The sequence below is a fragment of the Talpa occidentalis genome, unplaced genomic scaffold (genome assembly GCF_014898055.3).
Source record: "Talpa occidentalis isolate TD23 unplaced genomic scaffold, MPIMG_talOcc4v2.1 talOcc4.12, whole genome shotgun sequence".
In the NCBI taxonomy this organism is placed as follows: Eukaryota; Metazoa; Chordata; class Mammalia; order Eulipotyphla; family Talpidae; genus Talpa; species Talpa occidentalis.
Window position 1 is genome coordinate 91,806,865 of NW_023601212.1, and position 18,300 is coordinate 91,825,164.

At 48.0% G+C, this 18,300-nt stretch overlaps 1 protein-coding gene across 1 annotated transcript; it reads left to right on the plus strand.

Moving 5' to 3' along the window:
• Positions 1–1,282: 1,282 nt before the first annotated feature.
• Positions 1,283–16,565, plus strand: GP2 (glycoprotein 2). The gene is made up of 11 exons (XM_037507515.2): positions 1,283–1,320; positions 2,681–2,810; positions 5,111–5,554; positions 6,721–6,834; positions 7,471–7,682; positions 8,185–8,333; positions 9,466–9,711; positions 11,181–11,343; positions 12,286–12,370; positions 13,558–13,608; positions 16,230–16,565. The coding sequence occupies exons 2-11, from the start codon at positions 2,738–2,740 to the stop codon at positions 16,286–16,288; spliced, it is 1,596 nt and encodes a 531-aa protein (XP_037363412.1). The 5' UTR covers positions 1,283–1,320; positions 2,681–2,737; the 3' UTR covers positions 16,289–16,565.
• Positions 16,566–18,300: the final 1,735 nt, after the last annotated feature.

Here is an 18,300-nt window from a genome sequence, read left to right on the forward strand (position 1 = left end):
CCCAAATTAGGATTAGGAAGTGACGATGAAGAAGGAAAGACAGATTCAAGAAATATTTGAAGACTTGGTGAGCGCTGAGGGAGAAAGAAATGAGCCTAGAAAGGAAAAGAACCTAATAGAAAGGAAGAAGCCAGGTTTCTAGCTTTAGTGACCAGATGAGCTGTGGTGCCAGTGATGAGGATAAGATGATGCAATGAGGAGAGAGCATCTTATGGCAATCAATGAGCTCAGATTTGGAACAACTGCCTCAAGCATCTCAGTCAAAGCAAAGAGGTGCAGCAGACAACTAGGCAGATGGATCAGAAGTTTGAGGGGGTAGTCAGGGATGAGATACAGATTTGGAAGTCACCAGACTATGGATGATACTCAACACCATGTGATAACTTGACACCCCCGCGGGGAAGGATACAGAGTGACTAAAAAAATAAGACTTGCCAGCATTCTCCAGGACAGCTGGAGGAAGAAGGTAATGATCAGGATAATGGTAGAACACAAGTATCCAAATAGGTAGAGGAGACTAAAAAACAGTGGCACAGGGGAGTCAAGGAAATGCAGAGAACCCAGAGGAAACAGCAAACAAATCTAGTGGCCCAGTGCTGGGAACAAATACCCAATAAAGTGGCTGAAGAGATGACATTTACATAGTTCAGACTGGAATGAAGAAGTCAGAAGAGGGACAGAGGAACTGACTGTGAAAAGGGGGAATATTGCCTAATCAGCTTGGGAGAGGAAGTGGAGACTGGAGGGGAATGCTTTATGATTCAAAGGAGACACCAAGCTAAGTGGCATTCAGACAGAAGCAAAAGTGTTCTAAGGGGATTACACAAGAACACAAGGTACATTTGGAAAGCCACTGTGTAAACAAGTGCCTGTTTGATTTCTCTCTACATCCTTTCGGGTATTTGGCTTCCTTCTGATTAGTGTTTGGTTTCTGGTCATAAATATGGCATCAGATTCTTTGGTTTATTGTGAAGATTAAATGTGAGAAGTAGGGCTGCGATGCAGTACCCAGCGCACTCAGCACTCAGGACACATGCCCATGGTTTCTGCAGAAGCATTCGTGAGAAGGTGAGACTGTTAGAAGGGTTTCCATTGGGGTGAGCAAAGATTCCCTCTTTTGCCATCCTTTGTGGCAAATCATTTATCTTACCTACACTCGGCAAGTCCCGTGTATGGCTAGGAGCTTAACTGCAGTCAGAGCTCAGCACCAATCATGGGGAGCCACATGGGCGGGAATTGCAATAAAACAACAGTTCACAGCAGGCTCACATTCCCACGGCTGGCCAGAGGAGAAGGATCACTCTGTGTTCTTATTCCAAGGTAAGTCCTGATTTAAGACCCAACAAGACTGTGTTCTGACAGTAGAGGGTTCTCCCTTGCACTTAACTCACTGGACTTGCCAGGGTTATCTATTTCTGGAAACTTTCAGAACCAGCGAGGAGTTTAGAACTTAGCCCTAAGTCATGTACTCCAGATAGCCCTCTGTGTCCAGCGCTGATCCCAGCTGCCCGCTGATTGCTCCATAGCTCAAGATGCCCCTGCACCCTTCTCCCCAGACACCCCTACCAGGAAGATGGGCCTCTACGGAGGATCTCATCTCTCAGAATTAGCTGTCCTGGGTGATTCTCTAACATAGCCATGACATCCCTTCCAGAAACAGATATCTATCTTCAACCAAAGTCTTCCTGGGGCTTTAAGAAGTCATCCAAAGACGTGCTCACTTGAGGAAAGACTTTCCCAGAAGAGGAAATGTTATTAATTTGAGAGTTGGCAGGCCCTTCACAGCACTTTGTTTCTACCTCCTTTCCTGCCCCCCGCCCTCCCCCCCCCCCCCCCCCCCCCCCCCCCCCCCCCGCCACACACACACTGATTTATTCACTCATCTCTTAAACCTTTATTGGGCAGCCATTGTGCACCAGGCACTGTGCTAGGGGAAGCGATAAGGAGCTTAGTCTGATGTGGGCCCAGCCTCACGGAAATCTATACCCATAGAGGACACTGCAGGGGGCTCTTAGCACAGTGCCTGATGCATAGAACTGTTAGGGGAAAAGGGAACCACACAGGGGCAGCCATGACTCTTCTCTGTAGGTATTCATAGCACCATAAGCTTCCCCTCCAGCCAGTCTCCAAAAGCTCTATCACCACCTGAATAGGAACCAATCTGAGACCTTCTAGGACATTCTGCACTGGCAGCCAGTTCTAAGATAGCCTGTGGCTTTCTTGCTGTGAACCTTACGCCCTTGGCAAGTGAGATTGGCAATAACCCCTCTTATTACCCCACCTTATTTCTGTAAGTCATGCCTGCAATGAAACAATACAGCCCTTTCTGAGGGCAATCCTGGGTTCGTTTCTGAGAACCTGGGTGTGCGACTTATGCAACTTATTTATCTTTCAACACTGTGGCTACACATGGGAGGCACTCAGTAAATATTTCTGGGATTAATATAATCAGTAAATATTTCTGGGATGAATATACTCAGAGTCTCAGCTTCTTCCTCTTTGAAATGGGAACAATAATAGTACCTTCCCTGGAGGGTGGTTGAGAACCTTAAATGAGCCAAGGGATGCAAGGGGCTTAGTAGGGTGATGATACTGAACTGATGTGTTTCTCTTCTTACCCTGGTACCCTGAGGACACCCTCTACCATCCTGATCATCTCTGGTTCTTTCCCCTCCCCTAGGTGCATGGAAAAACCGCACACTGCTGAGTGACCTGCGTGTCTTGGCTCCTGGGAAGTATGGGGGGCTCTTCTGTTCTATGGCTGGCCTTGGCCTCCTACATTCTGACCCTGGCATCCACACAGGAGGAAGGTGAGTGCTCTACTCGCCTGGTATCACAGAGGCCCAGCCATACCAGGGGAGTGAGCAGAGAAGGGGCCTCAGGGTCAGTGAAAGGAACAGGGGTATGTCTGAAGCAGTGACCCAGAAGCTAGAAGTCAAGGGGACACAATAAGAGGAGCCAGAATCAAGTCATAGTCTCTCAGAATCAAATCAGAAATACTCCCTGAAAGGAAAATCAGAGCTAGTTAACATAACTTCCCTTATTAGATATGGGGGAGAGAGAGGCTCCAGGATTTATGAGAACTTGGAATATCCAGGCTCTTTGTATCCTTTTTTTAGCAAGTGCTTCCTCCCTCCAAACCAGTTTGCGCGTCTATAAAACAAATGAACTAGATTTGATCATCTCTCTGCAGTTCTTCCAACGATCTATGGCTTGGGCATTTTAGGAACTTGTAGGAAATGTTCTGGGCTAGACACCAGGATGGAAATTTCGCATCACCTGCAGGTAGGGTTTTAGGGGGGAGGAGAAAGGGACTCGGCTCCTACCTTTCCTTGGGAAAATACAGTGTAAGCAGGAAACAGGCCAAGAGTAACATGTGCGGCAACTCTGTTCCCTCAAGCAGGCACATCCATAAGTGAGGCTTACAAACCGCTTTTGCTAAAAGTCCCTCGGAGTTGTATTAAGACAATGGGGTCCTGCCAGCATTGGCTCATCATTCAGGTGCCCGCTGTATTGAACAAATCAGAACTAGAGAACTAACTTGAACTCCTGTTAGCACCCAGATGCTGTACTTGGCATTTTCCACCTACCATCTTCTTTCTCCTCTGATCTGGGCTTTATTTCCCAAATCAGGGTAAATATATCCCAGATGACGGTGGGGTGCTTGGTGAACTCTTAAATAATTTTTTGAAGGATTGTATATATATATATTCCCATGGATATTAAAAAATATAACTAGTACATCATACCTAGGCTAACACAGATCTTATTCGTTAGGATGAAATGAATCTTTAGAGACAATTATTGAATGAAACATATTTAGTGCATAATAGGACAGAGCACTGGTGTGGCAAACATTGCCACTGGGGCGTGGGAATGCATGAAGTTTGAGAACAACTAGCTCACAGGTGTTGTTTTGCAGATGAGTCTCAGGGGAGTTCAACCATCTGCCAAGGTCAGCCAGTCAGCAGGTGCTGAAATGGATTTAAACCCAGACTGATCAGCCTGTTCCCACTCCCTCTCACTCCTCTGCAGCTTCACATGGCAGTCCCTGAATCTGAAATTTGTGATTAGCAATCACACAGGGGTCCCTTTGAGCCAGTGGTTCTATGGGGGTGATTTTGCCCTCCAGAGGAGTTTTGGCAACTGGAGGCAACTTTAGGAGGAAAGTGCTACTGGCTTCACATGAAAAGATCCCAGGACCGCTGCTAAATATCCCCGAATACACAGAATGACCCCCCACAACAGCGTGGTGAGGACAGAACAGTGCTGAGTCTGACAGTTCCTGTGTTAGATCTGTAACTAGATGAGCTGATAATGGAAGCTCATCTATGAAACATTAAATTAAAAAAAATGCAAGGGGAAAAAACCTGCATAGCATCAAACACATTTTTTATTTTAAAAGAAAATCTTATATTTTAAACATCCGCCTAGAAAAGACCAGAAGATGATACAACATATTTTCAGTTACTGCTGGGGGAGAGAATGGACTTAAAACAACTTTCACTTCTACCTTATTCATTTCAATAATGTTTGAGGCTTTTTTCCAATGAGCCTGTATTACATTTAGCATGAGAAGAGCAACTCTTGGTGGGACAGGAGCACATGTACAGTTGCTTAAGGCGCGCACTGCACAAGCCCAGGGGCCAGTTCAGCGTGACTGACGCCCCCAGGGCTGTGTAGGTATTTCCCTTTTCTCCCCACTAGCAGAGAGAAAAACAGGAAAAATGACCTTATTTCTCGATTTTTTTTTTTTTGTGGGACCCTCACCAGCAGCCAGGGAATGAACCGGCGCTGCAGAGGCTGCGGGCAGCCTCGCAGCCCAGCGTTCAACGGCTGCGCCACCAGGGGAGGCCCTATTTCTTGATTTTTAATTCCTTTTCAATTTTATTTATTTATGGTCAGAACTCTGATGTTCTCCATGACTATAAAATCCCACCGAAGACCTCATTATTATTCTGACCCCAGGACTGATGTTTAATTAATGGATTATGTGCCTCTTGTCCTTTTTTTGAGCCCTCAGCACATCCAAACTAGAGCGTGTCGGGGAGATAAACAAAGCACAGGCTCTGGGCTGGCTCAGTTAACAACAGCACACTTCACTTCCCAGGTTACAGAAAACAGGAGAAGGCCAGCTCCAAGGTGCTGGACTTGGAATGTGGAGACCCTGGCACCCCACAGGCTGGAGTCTGTTTTGACCCCTGCGAGAGTTACACCGTCCTGGACGAACCCTTCCGAAGCATAGAGAACGAAAACGATAGCACCCTGAAGTGTGACACCAACCTGTTCGGCTGGTACCGCTTTGTGGGGGAAGGAGGAAGCAAGATGCCCGAGGTCTGCATCCCACCTTTCCGATGCCAGACAGCCGCTCCCATGTGGCTCAATGGGTCCCACCCCATGGTCGAGGAGGGCATCGTCAACCGCACAGCTTGTGCCCACTGGAGCGGCAACTGCTGCTTATGGAAGAGCCAGGTGCAGGTGAAGGCCTGCCAGGACAACTACTATGTGTACCGACTGCAGGGCGCCCCCGCTTGCAATCTGGCATATTGCACAGGTGAGCAGAGAGAGCCACTGGCATCTGCGGGTCAGGGCTGCTGTGGGACATGTCCAGGGCTCAGGAGGGTGGGTGGGGCAGATCTAAAGGAGTCTAGGCAAAGAGCCCCCACCCAGCGCTTGGCCCTTCCTGCCCCCTGGGAGATTGCCCAAGGTGACACGGCCGTCCTATGTTTCAAGTAAAGCCAAAAATTCAGATTCAAAGGTGAAATCTCCTGATTGTTTTTGTGTGAATACACCGTTAAATTAACATTAATTAACAAGACCTATGTAATTATTTGTATGTATGTGCAGGATCCTATTAAGACTCAGGCTCAGTTTAATTTACCCTTTTGAACGTCTGTTTTCTGACCTGAAAAAAAAAAGGATAATGGCAACAAAAAAGGGTAATGTACAGTGCTTATCATGTCCTTGTCCCTATCCTGAGGGCTGCAGGTTATTAACTCATTTAAACTTCTAATCGAGGGAGCCTACCCAGGTGGCCAGTGGTTTAGCGCTGGGCTGAGAAGCTGCTGGCAGCCTCTGCAGAGCTGGTTCGATCCCCAGCCACCGGCGAGGGTCCCACATGGCTCTCAGACCTCTCCTGCCACCCGCTGCTCCCCTCAGCAGTGTACTTCGTCTGTCTGCCTGTTCTGTTCCCCGCTCTGGCTCTGGTGAATTCTCTCACCCTCCCGCGCTTCTGACTGTACCCAGTGCTTGTATAAATAAATAAATCTTTTAAAAAAAAAAAAACTTCTAATCAACATAGAACAGGCACTATAATAACTGTCCTCAGTGGAGAGGCTTGAGGCAGAGTGATGTGTCCCAATATCACAGAGCTGGAACTGTGGTAGAGCTGAGATGTGAACCCTGGGCCCCAGGCCCCATATTCCACATGCTTCCCCTCATGCCAGCCGGCCCCACGTAGCCAGCAGGGCATGTGAATGAGCTAGCCTGTGGCAAGTACTCAGAACGGTGTCTGCCATGTGGTCAGTCTTAAGAAGGCAACTTCAGGGCTTTTACATCACCACTTGGGGAGTCAAGAAATCTGAGACTGAGGCTTGACCTGCCACTAAGAATCGTGGTGAATTTCTGGCCTGGGGCAGGACTTCCATGCCCTTGACCTTGGTGGTCTCAGGGCCACCCTACTCTGCATCCTTATCCTCTCCCTTCATTCTGCATCCCCAGAACCCACCACTGTGCCAGACAAGTGTAACAAGACCTGTCGCTCAGAGGAGGAGTGTAAGCTTGTCGACGGTGGCGTCTGGGGCTGTGTCTGCAGAAAGGACCTGCAAGCCTCTGGTGAGTGATTGCAAGGCTCTGGGCTGGAGGAGGGAGATGTGCTGGGTAGGTGGTAGAGGGGGCTGGGGGGTTTCAGAAACTCTATTTCTCTTGATTTACTTTCTACCTCCCCTGTCAGAATGCTAGCTCTAGAAGAGTGAGGTTTTGTCAGTTTTGATTAGCAGTGCTAGAATAGTGCCTGGCAGATAGTAGATGCTTGAGAAGTTTCCTTTGAATAGTGTTGGATGAATGAATGATTGAATGAATGAATGAATACAAGGGCTCTGGACCTGATCAGACATGTCGGCTTTGGAAACCCAGGAAGGTGCGTGCTTCTCCAGTGCAGATCTAGCTTTGATTCCGGTCTGGAATTTGGGACAGGCCTGTTTCCCCAGAGACCACAATTCCCCACGTGAATCAGAGAGGAAAGCCCTCAAAAAAACCTGTACATGAGGTGCCTGGAAATCTTGAACCTGGGCCTGTTTTGTCAGCCTCACTGCAGCAAACCCAGGCTTGAACCCCACCTGAGTCCCAGACCCCTTCTACTCTACCCCACTCCTGGAGGACGTGATGACTTCCCCCAAAGGCAAGGAATGTGGTCTGTCTGTTGCTTCTAGATCCCCATCCACTCTACCTACTCCCCTCTCTGCTTTCCAGATGTTCAAAATTTGCATCCTCGGCTGGACTGTGGGGCTGAGGAGATGAAAGTGTTTGTGGACAAGTGTCAGCTGGAAGCCTTGGGTTTTGAGGACCAGGTCATTGGCTACCTGCGAGACTCGAACTGCAGCAATTTCATGCAAAAAGAGGAAGGGAACTGGCTGTCGATGACCAGTCCTACACAGGTGGCTGCCTGTGGGAACATTCTGGAGGTGAGTGGGTTTTCACACAACTGTAGCCAGAAGGTGGAAGTTGGACTAGTAGGACCCCTCTCAGCAGCTGTGCAAACTTGGACAAGTTACTTAGCCTCTCTGGGCTTCTAGGAGGCATGTAAGATTATACACCTTGGTCAACGAACAGAGCTTAGGACAGGTCTGATGCTTGAGTCCAGTAAAGGTAAGCCACGATGATTATGATTACTTTAATTAGGGGTGATGTGGGAGGGGTCAACAGACGAGTAAGCCAAGTGCTTCTGACTCTTCTCAAGGGTCAGTATCTTACTGTTCTAGTTCTAGTTTCTGATCTAGGATCCTCATTCCCGTCCCCATAAGGTGCCACTGCCATAGGGAGGAGGCCCACGTGCCTCCTTGAGGTCAGAAGGCAAGGTGGCACCATGACGAGCAACGCCAACAGTGGAGTCACACGGCTGTGAGCTCTAGATGCTCCTATACACATACACACAAATAGACATGTGGTCTTGTTTTTATGCCCAAGAAAAACGAAACTCACGCCATCTACGAAAACACCCTCTCCTTGGCCAGCAATGTCATCATCAGGGACAACAACCTCAACATCAACTTCCAGTGTGCCTACCCGCTGACCATGTACCACAGCCTCCAGACTGCTCTGCGGCCCATTTTAAGGTACACTGCTGACCTTGGCCTTTGACCCATGCCTCTGGCATGGGTCACTTCAAGCAAGACTTGCGGTGCCCACCTGCCTCCTTCAGGAGCTTCTGTTCCTTTGAGCACTGATCCACAAATATTTGCTGATCACATAGTAATGTTCAGCATGAACAAGGCAGACATGGAATATTTTGTGGATATTAAAGATTATCGTTATGAAGCAATGCAGCAACATGAAACTTAATTAAATATGCTTAGGAACAAAAACCCACAGCAAAGTCGTTTTTCTTGAGGAAGAAAAGCATTAAACAACTAATTATATCAATAATTATTTACAAGTGGGATGAACGCAGTGGAGGAGAAGCGTGGGGTGCTGAGAGATAAGGGAACGAGGGCCTCTGACCTCATCCTGGTAGAGAGAATGGTGGGAGCAGGATTTAAGCTTGCGCAAGTAGGATGTAAGCCTAGATCAGCTTTGACTAGATAAACAGCACCCGAATTCACCAGACATAGAACCAAGTAGCAATTTGGTTTTGAGCTGGGGTTTTGCCCATTTTGCTTGCTGCTGTATCACTGTGCCTAGAATGAGGCCCTGTTCAATGAATTCCATGGCATTTCTAGACTTGCCAATGGAGTTTCTCGAGTTTTCAGAAGTCCAGGGTTGCCCTTAGCACTCCCTTCATTGCCTCCTGGGCTCACAGAATGGCAGGATTGGAAATTTTCTAGTTCGATTTTCTAGTTTTTGACTGCATTGTGTTAGGGTACAAGATCCATCGAAGCCATCGTTTATGGTCTTAAAATTGGCAAGCCACTCAAGATTGTGGCTGTAGGGAGGTGACCTGCTGCTGAAAATTGTGAATCCACAAAACTGGTGCCAAGCCCCATCCTGCAGGGGAGGAGATGGAACACCCACCAGGGGAGGGAGGCGGGGATGGAGGGGTGAGCCCTGATGCAGACAAGAGTTCGTGGGAAGCCGGGAGGTTCACTTCTCTGTCAATGTCTTGATTTCAATGAATGTTTGAATAAATTCACTCAGGAATCAAAGATGTGCCTTGGCCTTTATAACCGTGCCCATGCATGGGACTCGATTTCCTTAGTTCTCGGTGCTCAAAACCTGATGTTTCCCCTTTTGTGGTTTCGCTTTTCTCAGTTCTCAGAATATCAGCGTGGATGGGAAGGGTGAGTTTGTCGTCAGGATGGCCCTCTTCAAGGACGGGAACTACGTGTCTCCTTTCGAAGGGGAAGAGGCTGTGCTGCCGGTAGAATCCATGCTCTATGTGGGTGCCATGTTGGAGACAGGGGACAAGTCCCGCTTCAATCTGGTGCTGAAGAATTGCTACGCCACGCCCACGAGCAAGAAGAATGACCCTGTGAAATATTTCATCATCAAAAATGGGTATGGGACAACTCTGGGTTGTTTTCTTAAAAATATTTATGCATGTATGCATGCAAGAGCTGGGGTGCAAGCCAGAAGTGGGGAGGTGAGAGGATTCACCAGAGACAGAGTGGGGAGCAGAACAGGCAGATCTACTGAAACACACTGCTGAGGGGAGCAGCGGGAGAGACAGGAGAGGTCTGCTGCGCCATGTGGGTCAGCTCCCTGGCCAGGGTTCAAACCCATACTGCAGTGGCTGTGGATAGCTTCCCAGTGCTGAGACTTAACCCCTTGTGCTACCACAGAGGTCCTCTGGGGTTATTTTTTGGGCCAACATGGGGGGGGTGTGAGGTGGAATGATCCCTTCATGTCTGCCTGGAAGTTGAGTAAAGTGTTTGATCCTTTTTTTTTGTATTAAAGTTTTTGTTTTTTCTTTAATATTTTCTTTTTATTTATACAAGAGCCAGGGTACAGGCCAGATGCACAGGATGGTGAGAGGATTCACCAGAGACAGAGTGGGGAGCAGAACAGGCAGACTGACTGAAATACACTGCTGAGGGGAGCAGCGGGCAAGACAGGAGAGGTCTGCTTGCCATGTAGGTTGCGGTTGCTTCGAGGCTGGCGGGGATAGAACTGGCACTGCAGAGGCTGCGACAGCTTCACAACGCCGCGCTCAACCGCCTGAGCCACCAGGGAGGCCCCTGGTTGAGCCCTTTTGAAAAATCATTTGGTGTGGCATATCATGTCCACCCCTCTTGAGCAGGAATATCAGTCCTGAACTTTTAGCCTAAAGCATTGATGCAAAATAGGTCAGCAGGGTAAAGAAATAATAACTATTTTTCATTGCAGTACTCTGGATAACTTTGGCAGTAGGCTCGCAGTTCAAAAATGGGTTATCAATTAAGTAATGAGGGACAATGTGCGGATAGTAATACTGAATGATCAACATGAAAACAGAATGGCTAGTGCTATGGGACAAAATACTGACTGTTGTTAACTGGTGAAAACGAAGAGAAAACGCATGTATATAGATCATGATTCAAACCACAGAAATAATACTCATCGGTATTTCTCTCTGAGTTTAGCTACAGTGCCAAGCTCTGTGCTAAGTGGTGTACATGAATTAGCTGATTCAGTCTTGCTCACATCAACCCTCGGAGATGAATATTCCTGCCTCCACTTTTTGAATAAGAAAAGTGAGACACTATAAGTTTTAAGTAGTAGGTTCATAATCACTTAGCTGCAAAGTGGAGCTGGTAAGAACTTGAAACCAGTCTGCCTCATTCCAAAGACTGTGCCCCTAAAACTTAAACTATGTGGGCTTAGGGTAACCTGCAGGAATAGAGTCCATGTTGTCTGTGGAGGGGTATAAGGGATGTTCATTCTCTCTGATGGTGTTTTTATACTGGGGACAGATTTAAAATGTGGCAAGGGGCTCAGGACTCCTGAGCTGGTCTAGAAGTTAGAACTTTGCCCTGTCTCCCTCCCAGCTGTCCAAATCGCATTGATTCCACAATCTTCGTGGAAGAGAATGGGGTCTCTTCAGAAGGCCGGTTCTCAGTTCAGATGTTTGCGTTTATTGGACATTATGACCTGGTATTCCTGCATTGTGAGATTCAGCTCTGTGATTCTGTTACTCAACAGTGCAAGCCAGTGAGTATCATTCTGGGTTGGGCTATTCAGAGCCTGGCGTGGGATTTGGTACCTAGTAGACTCTCCATACGTATTTATTGGAATCCTGGATGAATGGGAAGAAAGACAAACAGACAGAAGGAAGGGAGGGGAGGGCCTGGGAAGGTAGAGGAGGGGAGAGGAGAGGAGATTGGACAGATGGATAAAGAGTTGAAGAATTGGATGATGAATGGGTGGAGGGATGGAGTGATGAAGAGAAGAAGGAAGGATGAATGGTTGGACTTTAGTCTTCCTAAAAGCTTACCTGTAAACTGTCACTGTGTCCCTAAGAGGCAGATCAGATGGAGGCACCTGTCCAGTAAGTTTCCTTGGCACAAGATAATAATAGTTGGCTTGTGTGGTGCTTACTCCATCCCAGAACTACTAAAACTTTCATATGCCATAGTTAATGTAGTTCTCACAACAACCCTTTAAGTAGATTCTTTGTTCAGCCCCGTTATACAGATGAGGGAAGTGAAACTTAGAGCATTCCCTTGCCAGAGGTCACACAGGTAGAAGAGATCAGCTGGGATCTGCCCTGGCTGTCGTGTGACTCCTGTGCCCATGTTCTTGACCCCCATTCGCCTGCTAATGGCTGACTTTGTCAGGTAATACTATGTGCCTGCATGTGTAGACATGGCTGGTCTTAACTATCACACACAGAAAAGTACTATTGAATAATAGTGTAGAGAATTGATGTTGTTTGTCTCAAATTGGACACTAAGAGAATGGAGATGAACTTCAAACCTGTGTGTGCATGACACGGCAGAAAGAATTCCAGATGGAGATAAGAGCAGCATTAGTTAGGGCCACAGGGTGGGTGGGCCTGGTTCTTAGGCCAGAGCTGCCCCCCCACTGCAGGTGCAATCTGACAGGAGCCATGCCTTTAAATTGTCGCATAACCAGAGTTCTCCTTCCCTGTAGTCTTGCTCAGGAAAACAACTCCGCAGTGAAATCACAGCCATCAACTCAGACCAGGTTCTGGATTTGGGACCCATCACTCGGAAAGGTGAGTCCTAGAGATAAGGCCAGCTGGACAAGAGTTGACAGTTGACCACAGGTCCCTGCAGTCACCAACTCAAAAACCTAGTCTTTTTCTGCCTCCTCAGTGCCGGTTTGTCTTTCCAAGAGGGGCTTTGGGTGACAATGCCCCAGCACTGACCACTTGTGCCAGGCCTCCCCACTGCTAAAGGCCTGACTGAGCTCTCAGTGTCCATTCCTCACTCAATCCTCCCCTGACTTCATGGGTGAGGAACTGAAGCTCAGAATGACTAGGTGATGTACCCAAGGTCACCCACTCGTGAGAAGCTGGAGTAACAATTGAACCCAGCTGGGTCTCATTCCAAATCCTGAGTCCTTTCCCTTGTTTTGCCTGCTCCCATGTTCTTAGTCCCTTTGGGATAAATTCTAAATCCTGACCCAACTGTGCTGTTGTCTGGTGAACAATTGGTTTTCAAAGGCCACTGACAGTATGATAGGTGGGAGGTTGGGCAAGCTTATCAACGGCTCCTAGAATTTTCACCCATCCTACCTGCAGTTTAGTGGTCATGGTTTTTATTCCAATCAGAATGGAGGAGTCAAGAAACTCAAAAGAAGGAAAGCATGCTTTTGTCCTAAAGAAATTAGGATGTAGGAGTGGCGATGTTGAGGAGGAGGATTTGAGCCTGGTGCTAAGCTGAAGACACGGCCTATGAATTAGCACATGGAATGCTCACAGTAGCCTGTGAAGCAAACCCCACTACCCCTTCCACTCTCACAATGAGTAAACTGAGCCTGTCTCGTGAAGGAGGTTCTGCCCTGGGTGTCCTGCCCCTTACCGGGCCTTCACCTTGAAGCCCCGTGGGGTGTCACAGGGTAGATGAGGGGCAAGGAACTTCCACTTTGAAATCAAACTGAGATTCAAATCCCAGCCCTGTTACTTCCTAGCCAGGTCAGCATAGGAAGTCTACCCATCCCCAGCCTCAGTCTCCCATCTGTCCAGTGGGGATAAGACTGCCCTCATAGATCTGTTAGGGGGATTGCATTTCAAATCCATTCTAAATGGGATGCATTTAGAAAGGTGCCTGCTAGTAACAGGTGCCCCACAGAGTGGATTGCCAGTGGTGTGATGCCAAGCCCAGAAGGGATTGGAGCAGCAGCCGTGTGCCACACTCACTGCAGTCTAAGCAAACCTTCTCCTTCTGCTCTTGTCTTCAGGTGGCCCAGCCCAGTCTCTTGGTCTCGTGAGTGGCAGCCCTGACACTGCAGGTACACAGCTCCGCTGGCTCCCCTCAGCCCTCCCCCGGGCTCTCTCTCCTTCCTTTCACTTCAGTGCACATTCAAGTAGTCTCTTCTAGTGTCAGGCCCTGGGCTAGGCAACATGGAGACTGAAATGGATCAGACCCAGGATTGGCTGTCGAGATGCTCAGTCCAACAGGGAGCAAGTCATCTTAGAACAAATATTTATCAAGTAGCCGCTGTGCCAGGCTTTGCTCTAAGTACTGAAGATGGAGTGGTAACAGACACAGGCCCTCATGGAGCTTACTTTCCATTTGGGAAACAGGCAATGAAAAGTTAAGGTGATTTAAAAATAAAAAAGGTTGATGGGGTGGAAAGTTACTGGCTTGGGTAATGACACCTTAAATAAGACAGAAGTGTGTTACTCTCAGACATAAAGAAGTCCAGAGGTAAGCAACCCAGGGTCGTGGGGTGGAACCACAAAGTCATCAAGAATTCAGGCCCTTCCAGCTCACACCTCCACCATCTCCAAGGTGTGGCCATTGGTCTTCATAGACCAAGATGGCGGCTGGAGCTCAAACTTTCATATCTAGGCAGCAGGATGGAAGGAACAGGGAAGAAGTCAATTCCTTATACTCTGCTTATATCTCATTAGGCAGGACTTAGTCAAATGGCCACACCTGGCTGCAGAGGAAGCTGGGAAAGATAGTCTTTATCTTTGGTGGCCGTGTGCCCAACCGATGTTTGATATGTTCTGCTAAAAATATAGGAAGAAAAACGATACAATTGAATGATCAGTCAGAAAATTTTTCAGAGGAGGCAATATAAAGTTACCAAGTAAGAAAAAGGAACCAGTGTGCAAATATAAGAGGAACAAAGCCCATAGGCAGAACGAACAATTACAAAAATGAGACACGTTTATAAGCAAATAAATCCCAAATTAGTACACAGTGGACAGGGAACTCACTGAGAAGTAATTAACCGTATTGGAAAAGATCAGGGAAAAATGTATCAGGTGGTAAGATCTGAATGGAGTTCTGATGAATTAATTAGAGTTTAAGTGGCAGGCAAGTCCAAGGAACATATTTGAGACCAAAAGAAAGCGATACTATTACGATTTTGCTACCCCAGAAAGTGGCCTGTATTCGATAACCCAGATATGTCGAAGTTATACCCATCTTCAAATCCCAGCTAGACAATAATCTAAAAGTTTGCCAAGAAGTTCACGATGGACTTCCCATGCTCAGTGCTAATATTCTGACAATGCTCAAAAAAGTAGCACTTATGGGAGGGAGTAGTTACAGGTCAGACTTAAAGCAGCTTGAGAGCAGAGGTCTCAGTCCCTTTCAGTCCTGGTGCTTTAGGTGAGCTCAGTGTCTGAACGGCCTGGCTTTTCAGTAGGGTTTGCAAATTGACTAATATCTGGGGTGAATAGCAGATTCTAGAGGCATCTGGAAGAAGAGAGATTCACTCTGATAAAGCAGCCACCACAAGAAGGCAAGTAGGGTTTTCCTTGTGTGTATCTCCCACAACCATTTTTGCTGTTTTGGATTTAATTGAACACCAACATTCATTTCATAATTGCAACCTGACAGTCATACGCTCACATTTATTATAATGACAATAGTCTTCTCCCCTTCCCTTCTAGGAAAACAACAAGTTAATTTGAAATTTAGGGCATGGGGGGAGATTGTAATCTGGCATATGGTGAGAGGGGGTGCAAAGCTTCTCCTAGTGCCTCCCCTCCCCAAAGCAAGGCCATGATCTCCCAGGATGCATAAACACTGAATGTAAAGAAATGTGCAAAAACCTCCCAGACTCTCATTTTCAAAATCAGCACTTGTGTGATGTTTACCAAATGCCAGGCATTGTTCCAAATACTTGACAGGAATTGACTCACTTAAGTCTTACAAAAATCCCCCCAGATAATAGCTGCTAGTAATATGTCTGTTTGTATTCAGGGGAACAGAGGCAGAGAGAGGCTCAGTTGGGCCTGCACAGCTAGTCGTAGAGCTGAGATTCTGGGCTGTCATCAGGCCACAGAGGCAGGCAGTGCTCCATAACTTTGTCTTTCTGCCTCTTCAGTATTAGAAGAAGTAATGCTGGCGTCTATGACAAACACTCCCTGCATCTCCCTACATTTAGACAATAGTTTATTGCCCGCTAACTCCCTGGGGTACAGTTCTGAGCCTCAGGTCATTAGGAATTTGGGTCCTATCTTTTTTTTTTTAAAGATCTATTTATTTATGCATACAAGAACTGGGGTGTAGGCCAGAGGTATAGGGGGTGAGAGGGTTCACCAGAGAGAGTGGGGAGCAAAACAGTTGGATCTACTGAAATACACTGCTGAGGGGAGCAGCAGGCGAGACAGGAAGGTCTGCTGCACCATGTGGGTTGCTCTCTGGCAAGCCAGGGATCAAACTCGTGCTTCAGTGGCTGGCGATAGCTTGATAGCATTATCTTTAACCCCTGCATCAGGGAGGCCCAGGTCCTATCTTCTGGTAGCTTCTGACAGCTCCATTATTCCCTGCCAGTCCTATGCTGGATCGTCTGCCTTTGTCGCCCTTGCGCACCAGAAGCCAGGGGCTGGTTCTCTTCCGCTGCTGAGTTCCAGAGCCTGACACCTAACACTCATCTCTCTTGCATTTCAGGATTCCTGGTGGTCTGGCCCATGATCCTCCTGCCTGTCCTCCTGGCAGGGCTGTTCTGAGAAGTCACTGGGTAGCAGCCTTCACTTCCCTCTGGCCCTGGCTTCCCATCACCCTCTGGCTCTTCCGGTTCCCTCAGATCACGTAGACAGTGTTAGCGTCCACAGACCCCAGGCTGGGCGAGGCTTGGGGAAAGCGGTGAGCTTCCCTGGCTTAACTCTCTGCGTGTCTTCCCTTTTTGCCCCCGTGTTGGGACCCTGCTGCCTCTCTTGGGCTGACTTCCTCATTCATTAGCAAGACCTTGAAAATAAACTTGCCAGGTGTCTTTGGCTCCATCTTCACCAGAAGCTGGCATGTGTTGTAACTCCAGGGCAGAGGTGTGAGGTTGCTGGAGGGCAGGGAGGGGGTGACACCTTCCCCAGTGCCCCATCCTGATGGCTGACACATTGAAGGGACTGATTTGCTTTCACCCTGATTCCTCTGATGCATTTCTGTCATGGTCACAAGGATTCCAATGGGAACTTATAGGGGGTCATTTTCACAGTTCCTGCTTCAGGGAAGACAGGTCTTCATTGCTCCCCGGGCCCTACTATACCACAGACATGCTTCACTGTGCCCACAGCCACACTCCCTGCCCAGGGCCCTGGGTGCGGGGGCACTGCTGGCTGTGGGTGCAGGGACACTCCCCTAGCTGTACGCAGCAGGGCTTGCTCTGGAAGGTGAAGATGGGAGTGCCTGTGGAAATCACCCATGGGGATGTAGCCATAGAGCTTGGGAGAGCGGACGCCCCTTTTGGAACTCTACAAAGTTCTTCACAAAGATGCCACAAACAGAAAATGTTTCTTCTCACCTGCACATATGAGGCCCCTCCAAGTTGCTGGGAAAATGACAGGCTTGGGGTCAGGGCTTGGGAGGGGGAGCCTGTTTTTCATCAGGGGAGGACTCTGCAAGGTGCTTCCCTGCTCAGAGGAGGTGTGGCTGCAGAAAGAGGAACCACCTTTGTGCCTCTCTCTTCCTGAAACCACACAGCCCTCACTGCTTGTCCTGCATGCCCCCTTCACTTCGCCGTCCCTCTCACACCAGCTCTCCCTGTTGGCGCATCAGCTCTTGATTGGATAAAGACATTGCAGCTTCCCCTTGGTCCTCATCCAGGGACACAGAAAGCCCTGGCAGGCACACCCAGAGACCCCCCCCCGGGAGTCTGGTTCCCACTCACCCCAGCCAGAGCTTCCCTGGCCCATGTTCCAAGGCCGGCTGAGTGAGGTCACCCAGCACAAACATAGCGGGCCCTGAACAGAGGGGGGTGCTTCTTGGGCAGACACCCCAAGGCCACTGTGAGAGTCATCTCTTTAAAAGGAGGTTCCTAGGAGGCATTGCTTCCTGTTTCCCAGTGAGTTAGTGGGTTCACAGCTAGCACATCCCAAGACAGGGATTCCTGAGCAGGAGTAAACTAAGAGATGCCCAGAGGTCCTAACCTTCCGTCTCTGGGCCTCATCTTCTGCCTTCTGTAGAGTTAAGGGGCTTGGCCAGAACAAGATCCTCGAACATTTATTCTTGGATAGTCTTTACGTACATCTGATTTGTCCCAATTAAAGGCTGATAAACTCATGTTGATGTCAGGCAGGCCGCTCAGCTCCCCATTCTGAGAATCCCTGCCTCTACTCCAAACTCTTTTTCATAAAGGATTATAAATCACCTTTTATTTCCTTCCTAAATATCTGGGTAGAGGTTTTACTTTTGTAAGAAACATTTCCATGTATGTCTCTTGCAAAACTGAAACCTCTATCCAGGTTTCAGAGCCCCTTCTTGCCACGGTCAGGACAGCCCATGAAGTTCTCTGCCATTAATGAAGACTCAGAGTCTAAATGAATTTGCAGCAGGGGGAGGCTGGGGAGAGAGCCGTCGAGAGTAGTCTGCCTTTCACTTGCCCAGCCCAAGCTTTTATGGAATATATGAAAAAAGGAATAAGAAAATAGCATGCAATTGTGTTTATACTTATACAGATTAATAAATTACTGCCGAAAACAAGTTTTCTAGTTAATAGGGAACATGTGCACAAGCCAGCATGTCCTCA

What these genes read in the sequence shown, in the direction of transcription:
- GP2 (XM_037507515.2), top strand. Translation starts at nt 2,738, where the DNA reads ATGGGGGGCTCTTCTGTTCTATGGCTGGCCTTGGCCTCCTACATTCTG. An exon ending in CAATCTGGCATATTGCACAG is followed by an intron (nt 5,555 to 6,720) that starts GTGAGCAGAGAG and finishes CTGCATCCCCAG; the next exon opens with AACCCACCACTGTGCCAGAC. An exon ending in TTACTCAACAGTGCAAGCCA is followed by an intron (nt 11,344 to 12,285) that starts GTGAGTATCATT and finishes CCTTCCCTGTAG; the next exon opens with TCTTGCTCAGGAAAACAACT.